The 18,622-nt window shown below is 41.1% G+C and overlaps 1 protein-coding gene across 1 annotated transcript in view; it reads left to right on the top strand.

The window, feature by feature from the left end:
- LOC139454138 (guanine nucleotide-binding protein G(s) subunit alpha) overlaps positions 1–18,285 on the top strand; it is a 69,247-nt gene extending 50,962 nt beyond the window's left edge. The window contains exons 6-11 of the mRNA XM_071235663.1: positions 2,334–2,388; positions 9,848–9,921; positions 10,321–10,500; positions 11,815–11,945; positions 12,391–12,458; positions 14,022–18,285. Of these exons, the coding sequence (XP_071091764.1) occupies positions 2,334–2,388; positions 9,848–9,921; positions 10,321–10,500; positions 11,815–11,945; positions 12,391–12,458; positions 14,022–14,168 (655 nt within the window). The 3' untranslated portion in view covers positions 14,169–18,285. The remainder of the gene's footprint in view (positions 1–2,333; positions 2,389–9,847; positions 9,922–10,320; positions 10,501–11,814; positions 11,946–12,390; positions 12,459–14,021) is intronic.
- The last annotated feature ends 337 nt before the right edge of the window (positions 18,286–18,622 follow it).

Here is an 18,622-nt window from a genome sequence, read left to right as displayed (position 1 = left end):
GTTCACAGAAGCTGAAGAATGAAGCAAGCAGTTTGCTATGTGCTTCTTGTTGCGGGGCGATGTGGTAGCCTAGTGGTAAAAGTGTTAGCTCGTCACACCGAAGACCAGGGTTCGATTCCTGACATGGGTACAATGTGTGAAGCCCATTTCTGGTGTCCCCCGCCGTGATATTGCTGGAATATTGTTATAAGCGGCGTAAAACCATACTCACTCACTCAACTTTTCTTGTTGCATCAGACTGTCATAGTTTTGGAACTTTGTCATGGTAGTGCATTCTTTTTTCACCAGTTGTATGAAACCTCTGAATATTGTTCACACTGGTTATGTTACACATCATGATTTGGATTAATATTGATTAAATCTTATTGGCCTAATGGATCATATTGGCTTAATGGATTGAATATTTGTGTAGTGATCTTGAGAAGAATCCATGGGTATAAAATGGAAAATAATATATGTGAGTTGTGTCAAAAAATTTAGATATCCAGTGTTTTCATTTCATATACTGTATATTGCAAATATGAATTTCTCTTTACCAAACTCATTGTTCTTTTAATTTCAAGAACGTTTGTCACTTTCCCAGACAGAAGGAAAATCTAGCATTTTACTGAAGTTAGACTACACCAGATTCAGATCAACAATTATTATAGCATTTACAGCACTCAGCGTTCGAGGAAGTCTATTTTTGGTGAATTTTATCTCTGCGCAGACAACACACTCATCGCTGTTGTTACGTCACGACAGTTCCTCGCATCACTCTGCCTACTGTTAGTAGCGTATATTATTCTTGGTGTCTTAGCATGTCTCTGCACAGGGACAACCTACATTCATAACAGCCAGACCAAGTGTCGTTATTTATTAAATTGTTACCTAGAGGGATTATATGTTAACCTGTCTTCAGGCCTCTGTACCCAGTTTAGGCTTGTCACACCAGAGGTATTCTGTTTGTAGGAAGGTAGTACAGGTGGCTTTAACTTGACGTAACGTGGAGCTCATGTGGAAATTTGCTCTGTTTGTTGAAATAATTCAGCATGTACTAAATTCTTGCTTGTTTGACCTATGGATGAAACATCAGACTGGGATGTTGCGTTTGAGAAAGAATGTGAGAAATATGGGCAAGCAAGAAATATGTCTTGGCCTTGGCCTATGAATGTATTTATGCCTATTCAAACATATACATTGTATGTAATTGTGGAATATGTATAGGCTATGTATGTTAAATACAATATCAATGATGATAATGTTTTCATCAACATGAAACCTGTTTTGACTTGATTCTGCTTTCTGCTGATGTGATTAGAACTAGTATGAGGAAAACAGCATGTACAAAGGTCTCATTTCTGTTGGTAATTGAGGAAGCAAGTGTTGGTTGATGTTGCTGTACAGGTTTGAGTGATTGTCAGAGGAATCAGTTTTTAATCATTTTGTGGAATATAGTTTGTAAATTTTTCAAAACAGACTTGTCACATTTGTGTTTGTCAGGATTCCAACTGTAATATGTGCCATATAATTCACAGCATAAGTAGATGTGTAAACAAAATATATTTCATGTGGGTATTTGTTAAAAATGTTCATGTTATTCAAAAAAAATTGTCATATGAGTATTTATTAAAAATGTTCATGTGGGTATTTGTTGAATTGGGAAAATGACAATGAACTGTATAGTGATATCATCCAAACAACATTTGACCAAATATGTAGAATGGTCTGTCAAATTTAAGATTTTTAAGGTTTTTATAATATCTGTGTCATTGTGTATGAAATATTTAAAGCTGTGTCTTTGGTATATATTTTATCTTGAACATCTGAAAATGTACTTTGATAAACAGACTTTTACTTAGGCTGAAGTACAATGTGTTAAACAGAAATAGTTGACCTTGGATAGTTTCTGGGGCCAATTGATTTGATTTACTTTTTAATGTTTATTCTGTTTGATCAGAAAGGCAAGCTCATAAAGCATTGAATATATTGTGTAATTCTGTGGTTGCAATACATATATGGTATCTTGTGACATTTTGAAGAGTTTTTCCTTTGAATTTGAGTTGCCAATCAATACTACCTCCCTTAAAACTAGCTCACAGGATCCCCATCTTCTATGGTTTACTGCTTAAAGCTTTTAATGACCTGATTGATTCAACATAAAGTGGAAAAAAGTAAGTAATCCCATAACCAAGGCTGCAATGACTCATACCAACAAAGGAATAGGTGATGTTGTGCTTAGCCCTGGTTCTACATGGATTACACATAAACTTGCTGTGTTTATCACCATGTCTATTTCATTGTCGTCTTGTTAAGAAATGAACGATCTTGCTGATTTTGTTTTCTCATTACAGTTTTTTAGATCGTGTGCACATAGTGAAATTGCCGGATTACACGCCAACCGAGCAGGTAAGTGGCTCCAACTTGTTACCCCTTGTCTACAAAATGGAAGGACCTGTTGAATTAGGAATCATGGAAAATCGGCATTCCTGCAGGGGGATATTGTTAACTAGTGTGCAAGATTGCCTTCAGAATTGAAACCTACATCACATGTTTGACATGGAAGAATACCAGAGATATTGATTGGGTCTGCCCACTCTTGTAGCTGCATACCGGCTTACCTAGTGGGGCTGATTATGTCATTAGCCGGAAATAGATGCAAACATGCAAAATAGTTAACATTCTGATACTGAAGGGTGAGATCAAGTAACAAGCATGTGGGAAACATTATCGAGGGGATGACACCTTGTAGTGGGTTCGCTTATGGAAATATTCTTTGTCAATGGTATTGATATTTATAATGTTTTTGCATACTGCTATTCATCCCTTCTGTAGTCTTGAGAAACTGCAGATTAGTGATATATGGTTTAGTTCTAGACATCCTGATAGGACAGTGGATTAATAATAATGTTCTGTGAACAGTTTTTTAGATCAGCCTTAAAAATGAAAGGGTTTGTCATACCGTAGACTAACATCTAGTCTCTGAAATGAACATATTGTACAGAAAAAAAACAGCTGTTAAATTATCTCTAAAAAATTAATAAAAAGGAGCCCAGAGACCCTCTTCATTTTCAGATACTGCAGAAATCTAGTAGACTTGCCAAACATTATAGACTTGCATGGGCTGTATTTGATATATTTGTATCAGGGTCTGTAAGACAGACCAGTCATACTGTAATGTTAGTAAATAATAATGAAGGGCTCTCTAGATACACTACCATAGAAATGTCAAGGATCCATAGACCACTCTTTATTTAAAACACTGTTGAGTGCAGGACTTGGCAGATCTATTGCTGCTGGATGTTTCTCAGCTTATAAGTGTGGCCTTTGTTCCCAGCCATTATGCATGACTGTAATTGGGACATTGGGTAATCTGGGTTGTACATATGCTCATGTCATTCACTGAATTAGAGTTCCTTGGAAAATAATAGATCTAAATCAAATGTGAGTTAGCTATTTGGAATAACTAGGCGGTCATGTCAATGCTGTTAAAACTGCTTGTTTGATCACAATGAGATGTGTACATGTGGCATTATGCCATGAACTGTTATGCCAGATTAGCAGGGCATTGGCCGCTGGTGGAGCGAAGGACATGCACAGTAGCTTAGTGTGGGCAGGTTATTCTTGGGACCAGGGTTGGATTGAGACTTGGGCCTGACCCGGGTACAATTGTGAGTGAAAACATCATCGACTCCATTCCTCCACTGTGGTCGGGGGCGGTGGTTAAATTGTTCGTCACGCCGAACACCCAGGTTCGATTCCCAACATGGGTACAATGTGAGAAGCCAATTTTCGATGTTCCCTGCCATGATATAGATGGAATATTGCTAAAAGCGGCATAAAACCATACTCACACACTCACCCACTCCATTCCTCCAGTGTGGCTGAGTTGTAGTGAGAGCACACAAACAACTCCATTCCTCCACTGTGGTTGAGTTGTAGTGAGCGCACACAAAGAGAGATTTCAAGTTGATTTTTAGATATATCTGGCAAAAGGTATATGAGGTCCATATAATGTGTGCTCTGTTTGAGGTAGGACAACACACGAGAACATTGATTGATTTGTTGGTATTGACTTTCTCCAAAGCCTACATTACAAATAAGTCACTGTAGGAATCTGGCAAGGCGAATTGAATTGATAGGGACTGGAAGGGTACTTCATTGATGATGCATTGCTAGAGATGGGAGGGGAACACATTGATAGTGCATTGCTAGAGATGGGAGGGGAACACATTGATAGTGCATTGCTAGAGATGGGAGGGGAACACATTGATAGTGCATTGCTAGAGATGGGAGGGGAACACATTGATGATGCATTGCTAGAGATGGAAGGGGAACACATTGATGGTGCATTGCTAGAGATGGGAGGGGAACACATTGATGAAGCATTGCTAGAGATGGGAGGGGAACACATTGATGATGCATTGCTAGAGATGGGAGGGGAACACATTGATGATGCATTGCTAGAGATGGGAGGGGAACACATTGATAGTGCATTGCTAGAGATGGGAGGGGAACACATTGATGATGCATTGCTAGAGATGGGAGGGGAACACATTGATGGTGCATTGCTAGAGATGGGAGGGGAACACATTGATGAAGCATTGCTAGAGATGGGAGGGGAACACATTGATGATGCATTGCTAGAGATGGGAGGGGAACACATTGATGAAGCATTGCTAGAGATGGGAGGGGAACACATTGATGCTTGCTAGAGACAGAAACGGAACACATTGATGATGCATTGCTAGAGATGGGAGGGGAACACATTGATGGTGCATTGCTAGAGATGGGAGGGGAACACATTGATGCTTGCTAGAGACAGAAACGGAACACATTGATGATGCACTGCTAGAGACAGAAACGGAACACATTGATGATACACTGCTAGAGATGGGAGGGGAACACATTGAAATCCCCCATTGATGCATATAAATACTTGTAGCTGCAGTATTGATGACTAGCATGAAATACATCCCTCCCCCCCCCCCCCCCCCACTGATGCATATTAATACTTGTAGCTGCAGTATTGATGACTAGCATGAACTACATTCCCCCACTGATGCATAATAATACTTGTAGCTGCAGTATTGATGACTAGCATTAAATACATCCATCCACTGATGCATATAAACACTTGTAGCTGCAGTATTGATGACTAGCATGAAATACATCCCCCCACTGATGCATATTAATACTTGTTGCTGCAGTATTGATGACTAGCATGAAATACATCCCCCACTGATGTATATTAATACTTGTAGCTGCAGTATTGATGACTAGCATGAAATACATCCCCCACTGATGTATATTAATACTTGTAGCTGCAGTATTGATGACTAGCATGAAATACTTCCCCCCACTGATGCATATTAACACTTGTTGCTGCAGTATTGATGACTAGCATGAAATACATCCCCCACTGATGTATATTAATACTTGTAGCTGCAGTATTGATGACTAGCATGAAATACATCCCCCAACTGATGCATATTTATACTTGTAGCTGCAGTATTGATGACTAGCATGAAATACATCCCACTACTGATGCATATAAACACTTGTAGCTGCAGTATTGATGACTAGCATGAAATACATCCCACTACTGATGCATATAAACACTTGTAGCTGTAGTATTGATGACTAGCATGAAATACATCCCCCCACTGATGCATATAAATACTTGTAGCTGCAGTATTGATGACTAGCATGAAATAACATCCCTCCCCACACTGATGCATATAAACACTTGTAGCTGCAGTATTGATGACTAGTGTGAAATACATCCCTCCACTGATGCATATAAATACTTGTAGCTGCAGTATTGATGACTAGTGTAAAATACATCCCCCAAATGATGCATATAAATACTTGTAGCTGCAGTATTGATGACTAGTGTAAAATACATCCCCCAAATGATGCATATAAATACTTGTAGTTGCAGTATTGATGACTAGTGTGAAATACATCCCTCCACTGATGCATATAAACACTTGTAGCTGCAGTATTGATGACTAGCGTGAAATACATCCCCCAAATGATGCATATAAATACTTGTAGCTGCAGTATTGATGACTAGCATGAAATACATCCCTCCCTCCACTGATGCATATAAATACTTGTAGCTGCAGTATTGATGACTTCATGAAATACATCCCTCCACTGATGCATAATAATACTTGTAGCTGCAGTATTGATGACTATCATGAAATACATCCCCCCCACTGATGTATATTAATACTTGTAGCTGCAGTATTGATGACTAGCATTAAATAACATCCCTCCCCCTCCGATGCATATTAATACTTGTAGCTGCAGTATTGATGACTAGCATGAAATACATTCCCCCACTGATGCATAATAATACTTGTAGCTGCACTATTGATGACCTGCATTAAATACATCCCCCCACTGATGCATATTAATACTTGTAGCTGCAGTATTGATAACTAGCGTGAAATAACATCCCTCCCCCCACTGATGCATAATAATACTTGTAGCTGCAGTATTGATGACTAGCGTGAAATACATCCCCCCACTGATGCATATAAATACTTGTAGCTGCAGTATTGATGACTATCATGAAATACATCCCCCCCACTGATGTATATTAATACTTGTAGCTGCAGTATTGATGACCTGCATTAAATACATCCCCCCACTGATGCATATTAATACTTGTAGCTGCAGTATTGATAACTAGCGTGAAATAACATCCCTCCCCCTCCGATGCATATTAATACTTGTAGCTGCAGTATTGATGACAAGCATGAAATACATTCCCCCACTGATGCATAATAATACTTGTAGCTGCACTATTGATGACCTGCATTAAATACATCCCCCCCACTGATGCATATTAATACTTGTAGCTGCAGTATTGATAACTAGCGTGAAATAACATCCCTCCCCCACTGATGCATATAAATACTTGTAGCTGTAGTATTGATGACTAGCATGAACTACATACCCCACTGATGCATATAGATACATGTAGCTGTAGTATTGATGACTATCATGAACTACATCCCCCACTGATGTATATAAACACTTGTAGCTGTAGTATTGATGACTAGCATGAACTACATCCCCCACTGATGTATATAAACACTTGTAGCTGCAGTATTGATGACTAGCATGAACTACATCCCCCACTGATGTATATAAACACTTGTAGCTGTAGTTTGGGTAACTTGGTCAAAGTAACAGCCTGGGAGCCTATGTGGAACATGTAACCTGTTGAAATAAGGAAATGTATGGAGACAGCTGGTTTTGTCACAGTGGGGCATCGGGGGAAGCGCAGTGGGTAAATGAGATTACCTATTTGGGGATTACAAAACTTGTCTGCCTTGGTAATATTGCTGCACTATTGATAATATGTGATGACTTTGTTTGCTTCTAAATCATAGCTGGTTATGATGATGTTCCCAAATAGTCATATCAAATGTATCCGCTGAGACCAAGGCGGGTGATAATTGGGCAGGCAATATTGGGCATGCTAATAAAGACACGCTGAATATTGGAACAGGTACTAACTGCAGCATAGTAGAAGTGTTGATGATCGCTTGCCACCTGCTTTAATAACTGGCTCATATTCACGGAGAGGACATACCTTATCCAGGTAACATCCTCACACAGGGGGGAGAGGACATGTCCCTACCCCAGGGCTGTAACATGCTCACACACAGGGAGAGGACATGTCCCTACCCCAGGGCTGTAACATGCTCACACACAGGGAGAGGACATGTCCCTACCCCAGGGCTGTAACATGCTCACACACAGGGAGAGGACATGTCCCTACCCCAGGGCTGTAACATGCTCACACACAGGGAGAGGACATGTCCCCTACCCCAGGGCTGTAACATGCTCACACACAGGGAGAGGACATGTCCCTACCTCAGGGCTGTAACATGCTTACACACAGGGAGAGGACATGTCCCCTACCCCAGGGCTGTAACATGCTCACACACAGGGAGAGGACATGTCCCTACCCCAGGGGCGTAAACATCCTCACACATGGGGGAGGACACGTCCCCAACCCCAGGGCTGTAACATCCTCACACATGGGGGAGGACACGTCCCCAACCCCAGGGCTGTAACATGCTCACACACAGGGAGAGGACATGTCCCCTACCCCAGGGCTGTAACATGCTCACACATGGGGGAGGACACGTAGCTACCCTAGGGCTGTAACATCCTTACACATGGGGGGAAAAACATGTCCCTACCCAAGGGCTGTAACATCCTCACACATGGGGGAGGACACGTCCTCAACCCCAGGGCTGTAACATCCTCACACAAGGGGGAAAGAACATGTCCCTACCCCAGGGCTGTAACATCCTCACACACAGGGAGAGGACATGTCCCCCACCCCAGTGCTGTTACATCCTCACACATGGGTGAGGACACGTTCCAACCCCCAGGGTTGTAACATGCTCACAAACCAGGAGAGGGACCCGTGAAGATCCGGTGCAGAATAGGTCTTCAGCAACCCATGCATGCCATAAAAGGCGGCGACTATGCTTGTCGTAGGAAGCAACAAACGGGATCGGGTGGTCAGTCTCGCTGACTTGGTTGAACCATGTCATCGATCCCAATTGTGTGGATCTATGCTCATGATATCAATCACTGGATTCTCTGGTCCAGACTCGATTATTTACAGACCGCTGTCATATAGCTGGAATATAGCTGAGTGCGGCGAAAAACAACAAACAAACAAACCAACGTCACGTCCCAACTCCAGGGCTGTATGTATCATCAGTACTTGTCGCAACTGAAGTGGGGATTGTATGGTTACCTGGCAGAATGAGGGCCATTTTGTCCAACACTGGACTATTGCTCTTGTTTGGACATGTAGACATTCACCCAGTGTTGACACGACACACGACTAAAGGAGACAGATTCTATGCTACAAGGACAGTGTAATCCCTTATCTATATAGTTACCTCTGTGGTCTAGTGGTAGAGCGCCTGCACGGAGAGCGGAAGGCCGTGGGTTTAAGCCCCGGCTGCGTCGTACCAAGAGACATTAAAAGATCCCTGCCTGCAGCTCGGCATTGAGGGGCTAAAAGAAGGACTGGTCCATTCAGAGTCAGTATACTGTGTCTGAATAGGATATTCATGTTAAACCAAGGCATGGTATCTCAGTGAGCTAGCACTATAAAATTGGCATTAGTCTGGACTAGTACAAGCAGCCACACACACATACTCACATATATAACGCTATATAAGTACAAAAATCTCGAGTGCTACGGTAAACACTATTTCACCTCACCTTTATTTATATTGCTGATGGTAATAAACAATGAAACATCACACAGGTATTATGGGATGCTAGGTATCGTGGATAAACCTTCCATTCAACCTGTATCGAAATATTCCTTTGGTTGAAGCCTTTATGCACTGGGATGTTATATAAATGGTTTGGGACAAGTCAAAATTTACTACCCAGTTACCCAAACCCTATTACCCGACTCTACCTGGGTACCCGCTGTAGGTCTCGGGAGATGGGAAATGCACAAAAAATCCTGTGACTAACCACGGGTAGTCCTGTGGGTACCCAGGTCCTACTCAGTACCCCCCAATCCCAGAACCCATACCTGTCCAATCTCTATTATTTATTCATAACGATATGCTTCAATGTATCATCATTCACTGGTAAACAAGCTTAATGTCAGACCAAGGAATTGATTATCCTTGTTGAAAAAATATTTTCATATTTTCCTTGTTAGCTTTTCTGATGTAACTATGAATAGGAGTTTATGCTCTGTTTATCATTGTCGTGTTCACAGATAGATCATATCCATGTATTCCCCTTGGTTTGTTATGTCTGATTGTGCTGTGCTAATTTTGATGTTCATTCATTTCAGGATATATTGCGGTGTCGGGTACTAACATCAGGAATATTTGAAACTAAGTTTACAGTTGATAAAGTAAATTTTCAGTAAGTATGGCCTTCCTTTACGTTTTTGATAGAACTGGTTTATTGAGTTATTTTTATCTGTAACCATGGTAACTGAGAAGCTATCTTATTTAAGAATTATGTTATCAGATTGAACTCTGAACCTTTTTCTTATGAATGTATGAAGTATAACCAAAATAAGTCAATTTGAATCAGTTGTACCTAGAGCAACTGGTGCAGAATTTGTTTCAAATATTGAAAGATTGGAAAAGTAAAACTACATGTATTTGTATAGTCATCAAAATAACAACTTTTTCAACTTTTGTATCAAGTATTAAAAAAATATAATTTGGATTATATGATACTGTGTGTATATGTGCGTATATCTTTGGATATTGAACTGTCAGGTGCTGTTTCTGATGCTGATGGTTTTGATTGCAGCATGTTTGATGTAGGGGGTCAGAGAGACGAGCGTAGGAAGTGGATCCAGTGCTTTAATGATGTGACGGCCATCATCTTCGTCACAGCCTGCAGTGGCTACAATCTGGTCCTGCGAGAGGATCCCAGCCAAAATAGACTCAGAGAATCCTTAGAACTTTTTAGGAGTATCTGGAATAACAGGTAAAGATGTAAAACGTGATGTTCTTTTTGAAGGTGGCCAACATGACCTGACTGATATATATGTGTCGCTGCAATACACGTCACCCCGTTGGGATTCTGGGTTAGAATAGGTCCCTAGCTAGCTATGTTTGTCTCCCCAGGTGAATTCCCTGTTAGATTAGGTCCCCAGCTACCTATTCTTGTCATACGAAACGACAGATTGAATCGAATTGTCAGACTCTGTGTCTTGGTTGATGTGTTTCCTCCATCACTGGTTTTTGTAGTCTTAAGACTTAACACAGGCCTCCATCATATAGCTGGAATATTGCTGAGCGCTGGGGTAAACAAGGAATGAAAGTATTACTTGTTTACTGCACCTCATTTATCAAAAAATCTGTCTTGAAATAGTGAATCCTGTTCTTTGTACAGTGAAGTCATATTATCTCCTTCAACTGGAACTCAGGATAGCCTAGAGGTTTAAGTATTCACTCACCGAGCCGAAGACCTGGGTTTGATTCCCCACATGGGTACAATGTGTGAACCCCATTTCTAGTGACCCCTCTGTGATATTCCTGGAATATTGCAAAAAGCAGTGTAAAACAAGATTAGCTGACCTTTAAGCTGGAATTTCTGGATCTCAGAAATAATATTAGCGGGTCACCTCCAAGAGGATCTCTCATTAGTTTACATTGCTTCATGGCCTCACATTCTGTTATACATGTATATACAACACTTACCCAGATACTAGTATCTGCTCAAATGTGGTTTATTTGTTCCCCGACCAGTGGATCCATATGATTTCAAGTTATAATCCTCAACTCCCTGGGGAGTACACAACCCAAGCTGCCTATGGGTACTAGTGGGTTTTTACATCAACCTCACATATCGGGTACACATTCTCTCCTGGGTGTACAGAGGCACATTTGAACTTACCCTGGGTGTCAGCACACATTTTTTACACTTGTGTTTTGGGCGTATGTACGTATTATTCAGTGTTCCTCAGTGTGTATATTTGCACTTTCTTATCACTCACTGGGCATGGATGGTCCTGTCGTCTCAGAGTTCATGCAGAGTTGCATCCCTTAGGCATGCCTGGATCCTATGACCATAGGTTCAAATTCCAGAATCGTCCTGAACACGATCCTTGGTTTGTCAGCACCATACTCATGGGTTTCACCAAAGTGGTATCTATGACATATGTCCCTTAAGGCTTATTAGTTGACATGCTGTGATACAACTGTAATATTGTTCAAAGCAGCACCAAACTCACTCACTCACTCGCTTACTGTTATCACTCTCATCACTCTAACATGATCTTTCTCTTTTGTGTTTCAGGTGGCTCAGAACAATATCTGTAATTTTATTCTTAAACAAGCAGGACCTATTAGCAGACAAAGTGAGAGCTGGAAAATCAAAAATAGAGGACTACTTTACTGAATTTTCCAGATACCAGACCCCACCAGATGGTAAGAATGTGGCCCAAGGTGCGGGGCCGTCATATGTAGGTGGCAGCAAGGTTTTGGGGACTACAGAACATTTCAGGCTGAGAATGCCAAAATCAACAAGGGTTTTCTAATGAGCTACAACTATTGTCATGGGGTGCTGAACATGTTGATTGTTGTAAATCATGTCAGGGCCATAGAAACAAGCGAGAACTAGGTTTATACTACTCAAAACAAGTTGAAGTACACCCACAGTTGGATGTCTGTGTGTTGCAATACTCACTAGATAGATAGATTCATTACTTTTTAGGGAATTCATTTTACATGACAGATTAACTACAGTCATATGAAAAAACTGAGTGTTACTTTTTTGGGAGAAGTATAAATATGTGTTGTGATGGTCCATGTATGTATTGCTGACCTGGGTAATTTGCTCGATAAACAATTAATGTGGTTTGTTGTGTTCCAGCTGTGTTTGAGTCTACAGACGACCCGGAGGTAGTTCGGGCCAAATATTTCATCAGGGATGAATTCTTGGTAAGCGAGAACAATATTTCATGTTCTGTCTCAAGTACAGTAAACCTCATAGTTTAACCCAGACTTGCGACAGTCGTAGCACTAACATTGTCATGACTCCCGTAGTTTAGCATACACTTACGACAGTCGTAGCACTAACATTGTCATGACTCCTGTAGTTTAGCACACACATACGACAGTCGTAGCACTAACATTGTCATGACTCCCGTAGTTTAGCATACACTTACGACAGTCGTAGCACTAACATTGTCATGACTCCTGTAGTTTAGCATACACTTACGACAGTCGTAGCACTAACATTGTCATGACTCCCGTAGTTTAGCATACACTTGCGACAGTCGTAGCACTAACATTGTCATAACTCCCGTAGTTTAGCATACACTTACGACAGTCGTAGCACTAACATTGTCATGACTCCTGTAGTTTAGCACACACATACGACAGTCGTAGCACTAACATTGTCATGACTCCCGTAGTTTAGCATACACTTACGACAGTCGTAGCACTAACATTGTCATGACTCCTGTAGTTTAGCATACACTTACGACAGTCGTAGCACTAACATTGTCATGACTCCCGTAGTTTAGCATACACTTACGACAGTCGTAGCACTAACATTGTCATGACTCCCGTAGTTTAGCACACACATACGACAGTCGTAGCACTAACATTGTCATGACTCCCGTAGTTTAGCATACACTTACGACAGTCGTAGCACTAACATTGTCATGACTCCTGTAGTTTAGCATACACTTGCGACAGTCGTAGCACTAACATTGTCATGACTCCTGTAGTTTAGCATACACTTACGACAGTCGTAGCACTAACATTGTCATGACTCCTGTAGTTTAGCACACACCTTCCACAGTCGTAGCACTAACATTGTCATGACTCCTGTAGTTTAGCATACACTTACGACAGTCGTAGCACTAACATTGTCATGACTCCTGTAGTTAAAAATACACTTACGACAGTCGTAGCACTAACATTGTCATGACTCCTGTAGTTTAGCATACACTTACGACAGTCGTAGCACTAACATTGTCATGACTCCTGTAGTTTAGCATACACTTACGACAGTCGTAGCACTAACATTGTCATGACTCCCGTAGTTTAGCATACACTTACGACAGTCGTAGCACTAACATTGTCATGACTCCCGTAGTTTAGCATACACTTACGACAGTCGTAGCACTAACATTGTCATGACTCCCGTAGTTTAGCATACACTTACGACAGTCGTAGCACTAACATTGTCATGACTCCCGTAGTTTAGCATACACTTACGACAGTCGTAGCACTAACATTGTCATGACTCCTGTAGTTTAGCATACACTTACGACAGTCGTAGCACTAACATTGTCATGACTCACACGGTTTAACACAGATGTTCGACAGTAGTAGGTCTAACATTGTCATGACCAGGATTGGATCATGAACCACGTTGACACTGGAATAAATGTTTTAGAATTAACATGTTACGCCTGTATTCAATATGTCCATGAACCAGGTCCGTTCTCACATGCTAGCTGCCTCAACTCATGGGAAATTTGTCTTTTTCAGCGGATCAGCACGGCCAGCGGCGATGGCCGACACTACTGCTACCCCCACTTCACCTGTGCGGTCGACACCGAGAACATCAAACGAGTTTTCAATGATTGCCGAGATATCATTCAGAGGATGCACTTACGTCAGTACGAGCTTCTGTGATGCTGCCGGCCCATAGCTGGAGCTGGTGGCGAGCTTGACATTGTGGTGAAGAGACATCGTATATGATGATGTGATGATGATGATGTGATGATGTCTACTGCATCTTTCAAGGGACTCAATCATGTCACCCTATCTCTCTCTCTCTCTCTAGCTCTTGCGCCTCGCTCGAGCCGTGTCACAAGTGATCACGTGACCTCGCCAACTGTGGTACTTAGTGTCCTGGTTGACCACAGGAAGTTGGTGTTACGGCTAGCAGCGAAGTGAGGCGAGCGAGCGAGTGAGCGACACTTGCACCAGGAGGAACAACACTGTGTTTGTACTATACAAAACCACACTGTCTATCTTTATTTTGTCCAATCAGTGCAGTTGTTTTCGTCTACGAGTCGGCGACCATGTTTGCGGAGTGGAGCAAATTTTGTTATGCGAGTGTTCCAGTGGAGCTTTACCTTGTAGCAGCAAGAGGATTCAACCAATCACTGTCTAGTGCGTACGTACATATGCCAAACACAGGCTCCACGACTCGACCGTCCGCCATCGTGCGACGAGCTATCTGCGGTGACTGACATGGGCTGATTCCTGTGTTTGCTGTAACAGTCTGCTGCCAATGTGCGGCCAGACCACAATATGCAGATTTTGTTTGATTGTAATATTTGGATGACCTGCAGCCGTTTCTATGACAACTGCTGGCGGCACCTATCGTCCAATCAGCTGACTGAATGAGGAACTCTTGTCCAACCGGACTGTGGATTGCTAACATACTGTTTCTTTGGTGTCAGTTGGTTATTTGGAGTCGCATATTTGTGTATAATGTTGACTCTTTTCAAAACAAGTATTTGTATGAACATGACTTGTACTGTATATGACTACGCTTGACCTTCTGTGAGCACTTCGTTTGCTACCTGTGGGTGTCCGTCCGTCCATCTATCTATCAGTTGGTCGGTCAGTCATCCAGAGCCGCTGTGCATGTTCGCGTGTATGTTCGTACGTACATATGCGCGTCTGTCTGTAACACTGCTGGCGTGAGGCCAAAATCGAGGAATGAAGGGTCCATCATCGTGTTACTCCGCCCTAATGTTTTGTTAAGTTGTAAATTAGTTGTAAAAATATGTACTTGGAAGATTCCATGCTTGTTTCACTGGGTATTTACGCGTGTTTTAGATTGAAGTAGACCGCACTGACCGCCGTGTCCTCTCGTGCATCGGTGGTACGAACTGGATCAAGTGCACTAGTTGTATCACGGCAGTTAGCAAGATCCAACTGTTATTCTTGATTGATCATTTTCTTTTAATTTTCTCCATATTTTTAACAAAGTACTGAGGACTAATTAGAAGTTAGCTAGAGGGAGGGCATTGGTGTCTACGATATATATCTCTGATTTGATTTGATTTCCGAAATTATGTGATTTGTTTGATTTTGAACACGAGATATGACACTAGTTTTGCAAGCCTGTTGGAAGTGTCCCTGGTTATTATGCTCTGTCCTCTCCGACAGTTCTTGTGCAGACTGCTAGGGTACATTTTATCCATTGACATCACACAATGTACATATCCATATTGATGCGAAAAGCTGTGAAGATTTGTTGTTATTGTTGGCTGTGTATTACCTTCCTTCCACAGCCGTCGATGTTGCCGCTGCCGCCGCCGCTGCGTAAAGGATACTGTTGTTACAGTACAGCACAACAAACACATTATTTATTTATTTACTATGAATTTTGTGCTTGATGATTAATGTTTTATATCTTCTTGACCGGAGACTTTTACATACATTTTATCAAGAATTACTGCGAGAATAGCCAACATACAATGAAACTGATGGACTGTTTTGTTCTTGGTGTTTTACCAGTTTTACCAGATATATTTTGCTCGGCCTCGTTGCTGACCGGAAAAGTTCAAGTAAATGTAAATGTTCAAGGTCTTGAATCTTCAGAATTGTTGAGAATGTTTTAAATTGACTTTGTTTATACAGCTTGTCCTTGAAATAAGTTTCAGTAAAAGAAAATAACTGTGTGCATATCTGGTACAAATTCTGTTTCACAACAAGTGGTTTGTTTAACGCACCAAATGTATGGTATGGAGTAATTTTTGTGTAAACGCATGTAAATAATCTTGACCAAGAAGTTGACATATACAATTACGTGGAGATACCAGGTTCACACACGTCTAGAGGGAAACTAGTGTTTCACTTATTATCATGCGTTTTTGTCGCCATAGTTACTGGCACCTGATTGGCCAAGCGATTCTTGTCGTCATGGCAACTGGCCAGTGATGGCCAGTACAAGGATGCCAGCGGCATTTTGTAAACATCTACATCTCCGTCTACATTATGCAACTGACTGTGATGAGATCCGTGACGTTGGTGCGGCCATGGCCGCCAACAATAGAATCAATTAATATTGAGTGCTATTCGTGTTCCCTCTTATCTCTCTGCTACGATGTATGGGACAATTCACCGAGGGCCAATTATGTTTGTCCTATATCTCCAATCTCTAACATTAGACCAGACAATCTTGTGTTGGACGCAACATCTGTGGCTGATTGCTCACCCGATCACATGAAGCGAAATTTCATTTGTAAAAGAAAACATTGTCATTCATAGGGTGGCCCAATTAGATGTTGATGAAATATTTGTCTACAAGGAATATTATAACCAAGCAGTTTAGATAGACACAGTTCAAATGCCATCTTTTCAGAAACTCTAACTGTACCTTATTCGAGAGATTTATCAAGGTCTTTTTTTTTTTAAATGATTTTATTTTTTTCAATTTGATGAAATGGGCAGATTCAGGTGGTGTGAACAGTTGCGAAAATTTTGACTCATGTTTTGGCAAATGTAATTTTAGAAAGTTTCATATCAGCTGCGTATACAAGAAGTTTACAATACCTTGTTAAAGGGTAAACACCAGCTGTATGGAAGGAGCATTTTGATATTGCATGAGGATAGCATGAAAACTAGTCCTCAGCTGGTCCGACTTTGACACCACTTTCAATGCCAAAACATAACAGCTACCTGTATCAGATTGTTACCATTAACTCTTACTGTTGATTTTATCATGTACATTACTTGCGTGAAATGGTGAATCATATCTTATGTTTAAATGTTTCTTTCATCAAGACAGAGAGGAGCTCGGTTCCTCTTGTGATACCCACACAATTCTTGGCTCCAAGTAGGTACAAGTCCTGCCAGTGAAATGCCATTGGATGATTTGTTTTTATTATTATAATTTTTGCTTTAATCACAAGTGCATAGTATCTGTTGACGTAGCTGAAAAGTTTTATTTTTTCATAACGTTTATGTTTGAAGGAACATTGACTTGTTTAGCTGATTATGCATTTCTCATTACCATCTTTGAAAGTCAGCTCCAAGATTCGTCTTGCTGTTAAAGGGAGGTAACTCCACCCTGCGTTAATGGAAGGCTATTCTCAAGACTGGGTTCTGATCTTAAACTAGAAACAGGTGTAATCTCAATCATGTTTGTTTTTACAATTCTACCACTATCAAGTGCCATGGATCTGGAAATTGTTTAAAAGACCAAAAAAAATCAATTTTATCTAACTCTTTTCTTTTAGTTGTGAAATACCCAGGCTTGCATTAACGTGATTAATGGTCAAGTTCTTCTGCCTTCTAATGTTGAGTTACGTGACTTGACAGTGTTTGGGGGGCAGCACAGTCTGACAATAAGTGGCGCTTTACATGTTGCTGTTAACCTCCGATTGGCTGAATTCAGAAAATTTCCCATGATCAGCTAAATCAGTTACCTGGCCTTTGTAAACTTTCCAATGATTGAGTAATATTGCTTCTGGCCTTCATTAAATCTGTAACTACTGGTTGAATCTGGCCTTTGGCATAGCTCTGTAAACTCCCCCTGATTGGCTGAATCTGGCCTTTGGCCTCAGTAAACTTTCCAATGATTGGCTGAATTTAGCCTTTGGCTGCTCAATGACCTTTTTGTGATCTGTTGATCAGCAATAACAATAGGTTTAGCCAAATGTCGGGTACATGTCTCTGGGCTCACTGGCTTGCTGGAGTAGTCTGACAGACTCCCAGTCCGTGGGACAGTCGAGCTGCAGTCGGCTGCTGGGGTTTCTCTACCATGTGTCAATTGTCTGTATTGTAAAATAAAAACAATTTCTTACTAAATACATCATATTCCTAGTTTTTTGTTCTACCAATGGACCAGACAGCTGAGTGTGCTATTGGATTGTTTCTGACCCTCAAAGGAACTGCAGGGAACATCATGGGATGCCTTTGTTCCTACAGTTGACTTTAGGCAGGAAAACAGATCTTACATCTTTGGAAGTTGCCTGATGTGTGGCAAATAGACACAATACCATAAGAGTTTGTCAGGGTAGAAACAATCTTGCTTATGCTACCCAAAACAAGTTAAGGACCACGCATTCAGATTTTGGTAATATGAAAGAATCATGTGGTCCTAAACTTCTTTTGAGTAGTAGGGG

This window comes from Haliotis cracherodii, unplaced genomic scaffold (genome assembly GCF_022045235.1).
Source record: "Haliotis cracherodii isolate W230 unplaced genomic scaffold, xgHalCrac1.p SCAF_10, whole genome shotgun sequence".
In the NCBI taxonomy this organism is placed as follows: Eukaryota; Metazoa; Mollusca; class Gastropoda; order Lepetellida; family Haliotidae; genus Haliotis; species Haliotis cracherodii.
This window is presented reverse-complemented; position numbering and strand designations above follow the sequence as displayed.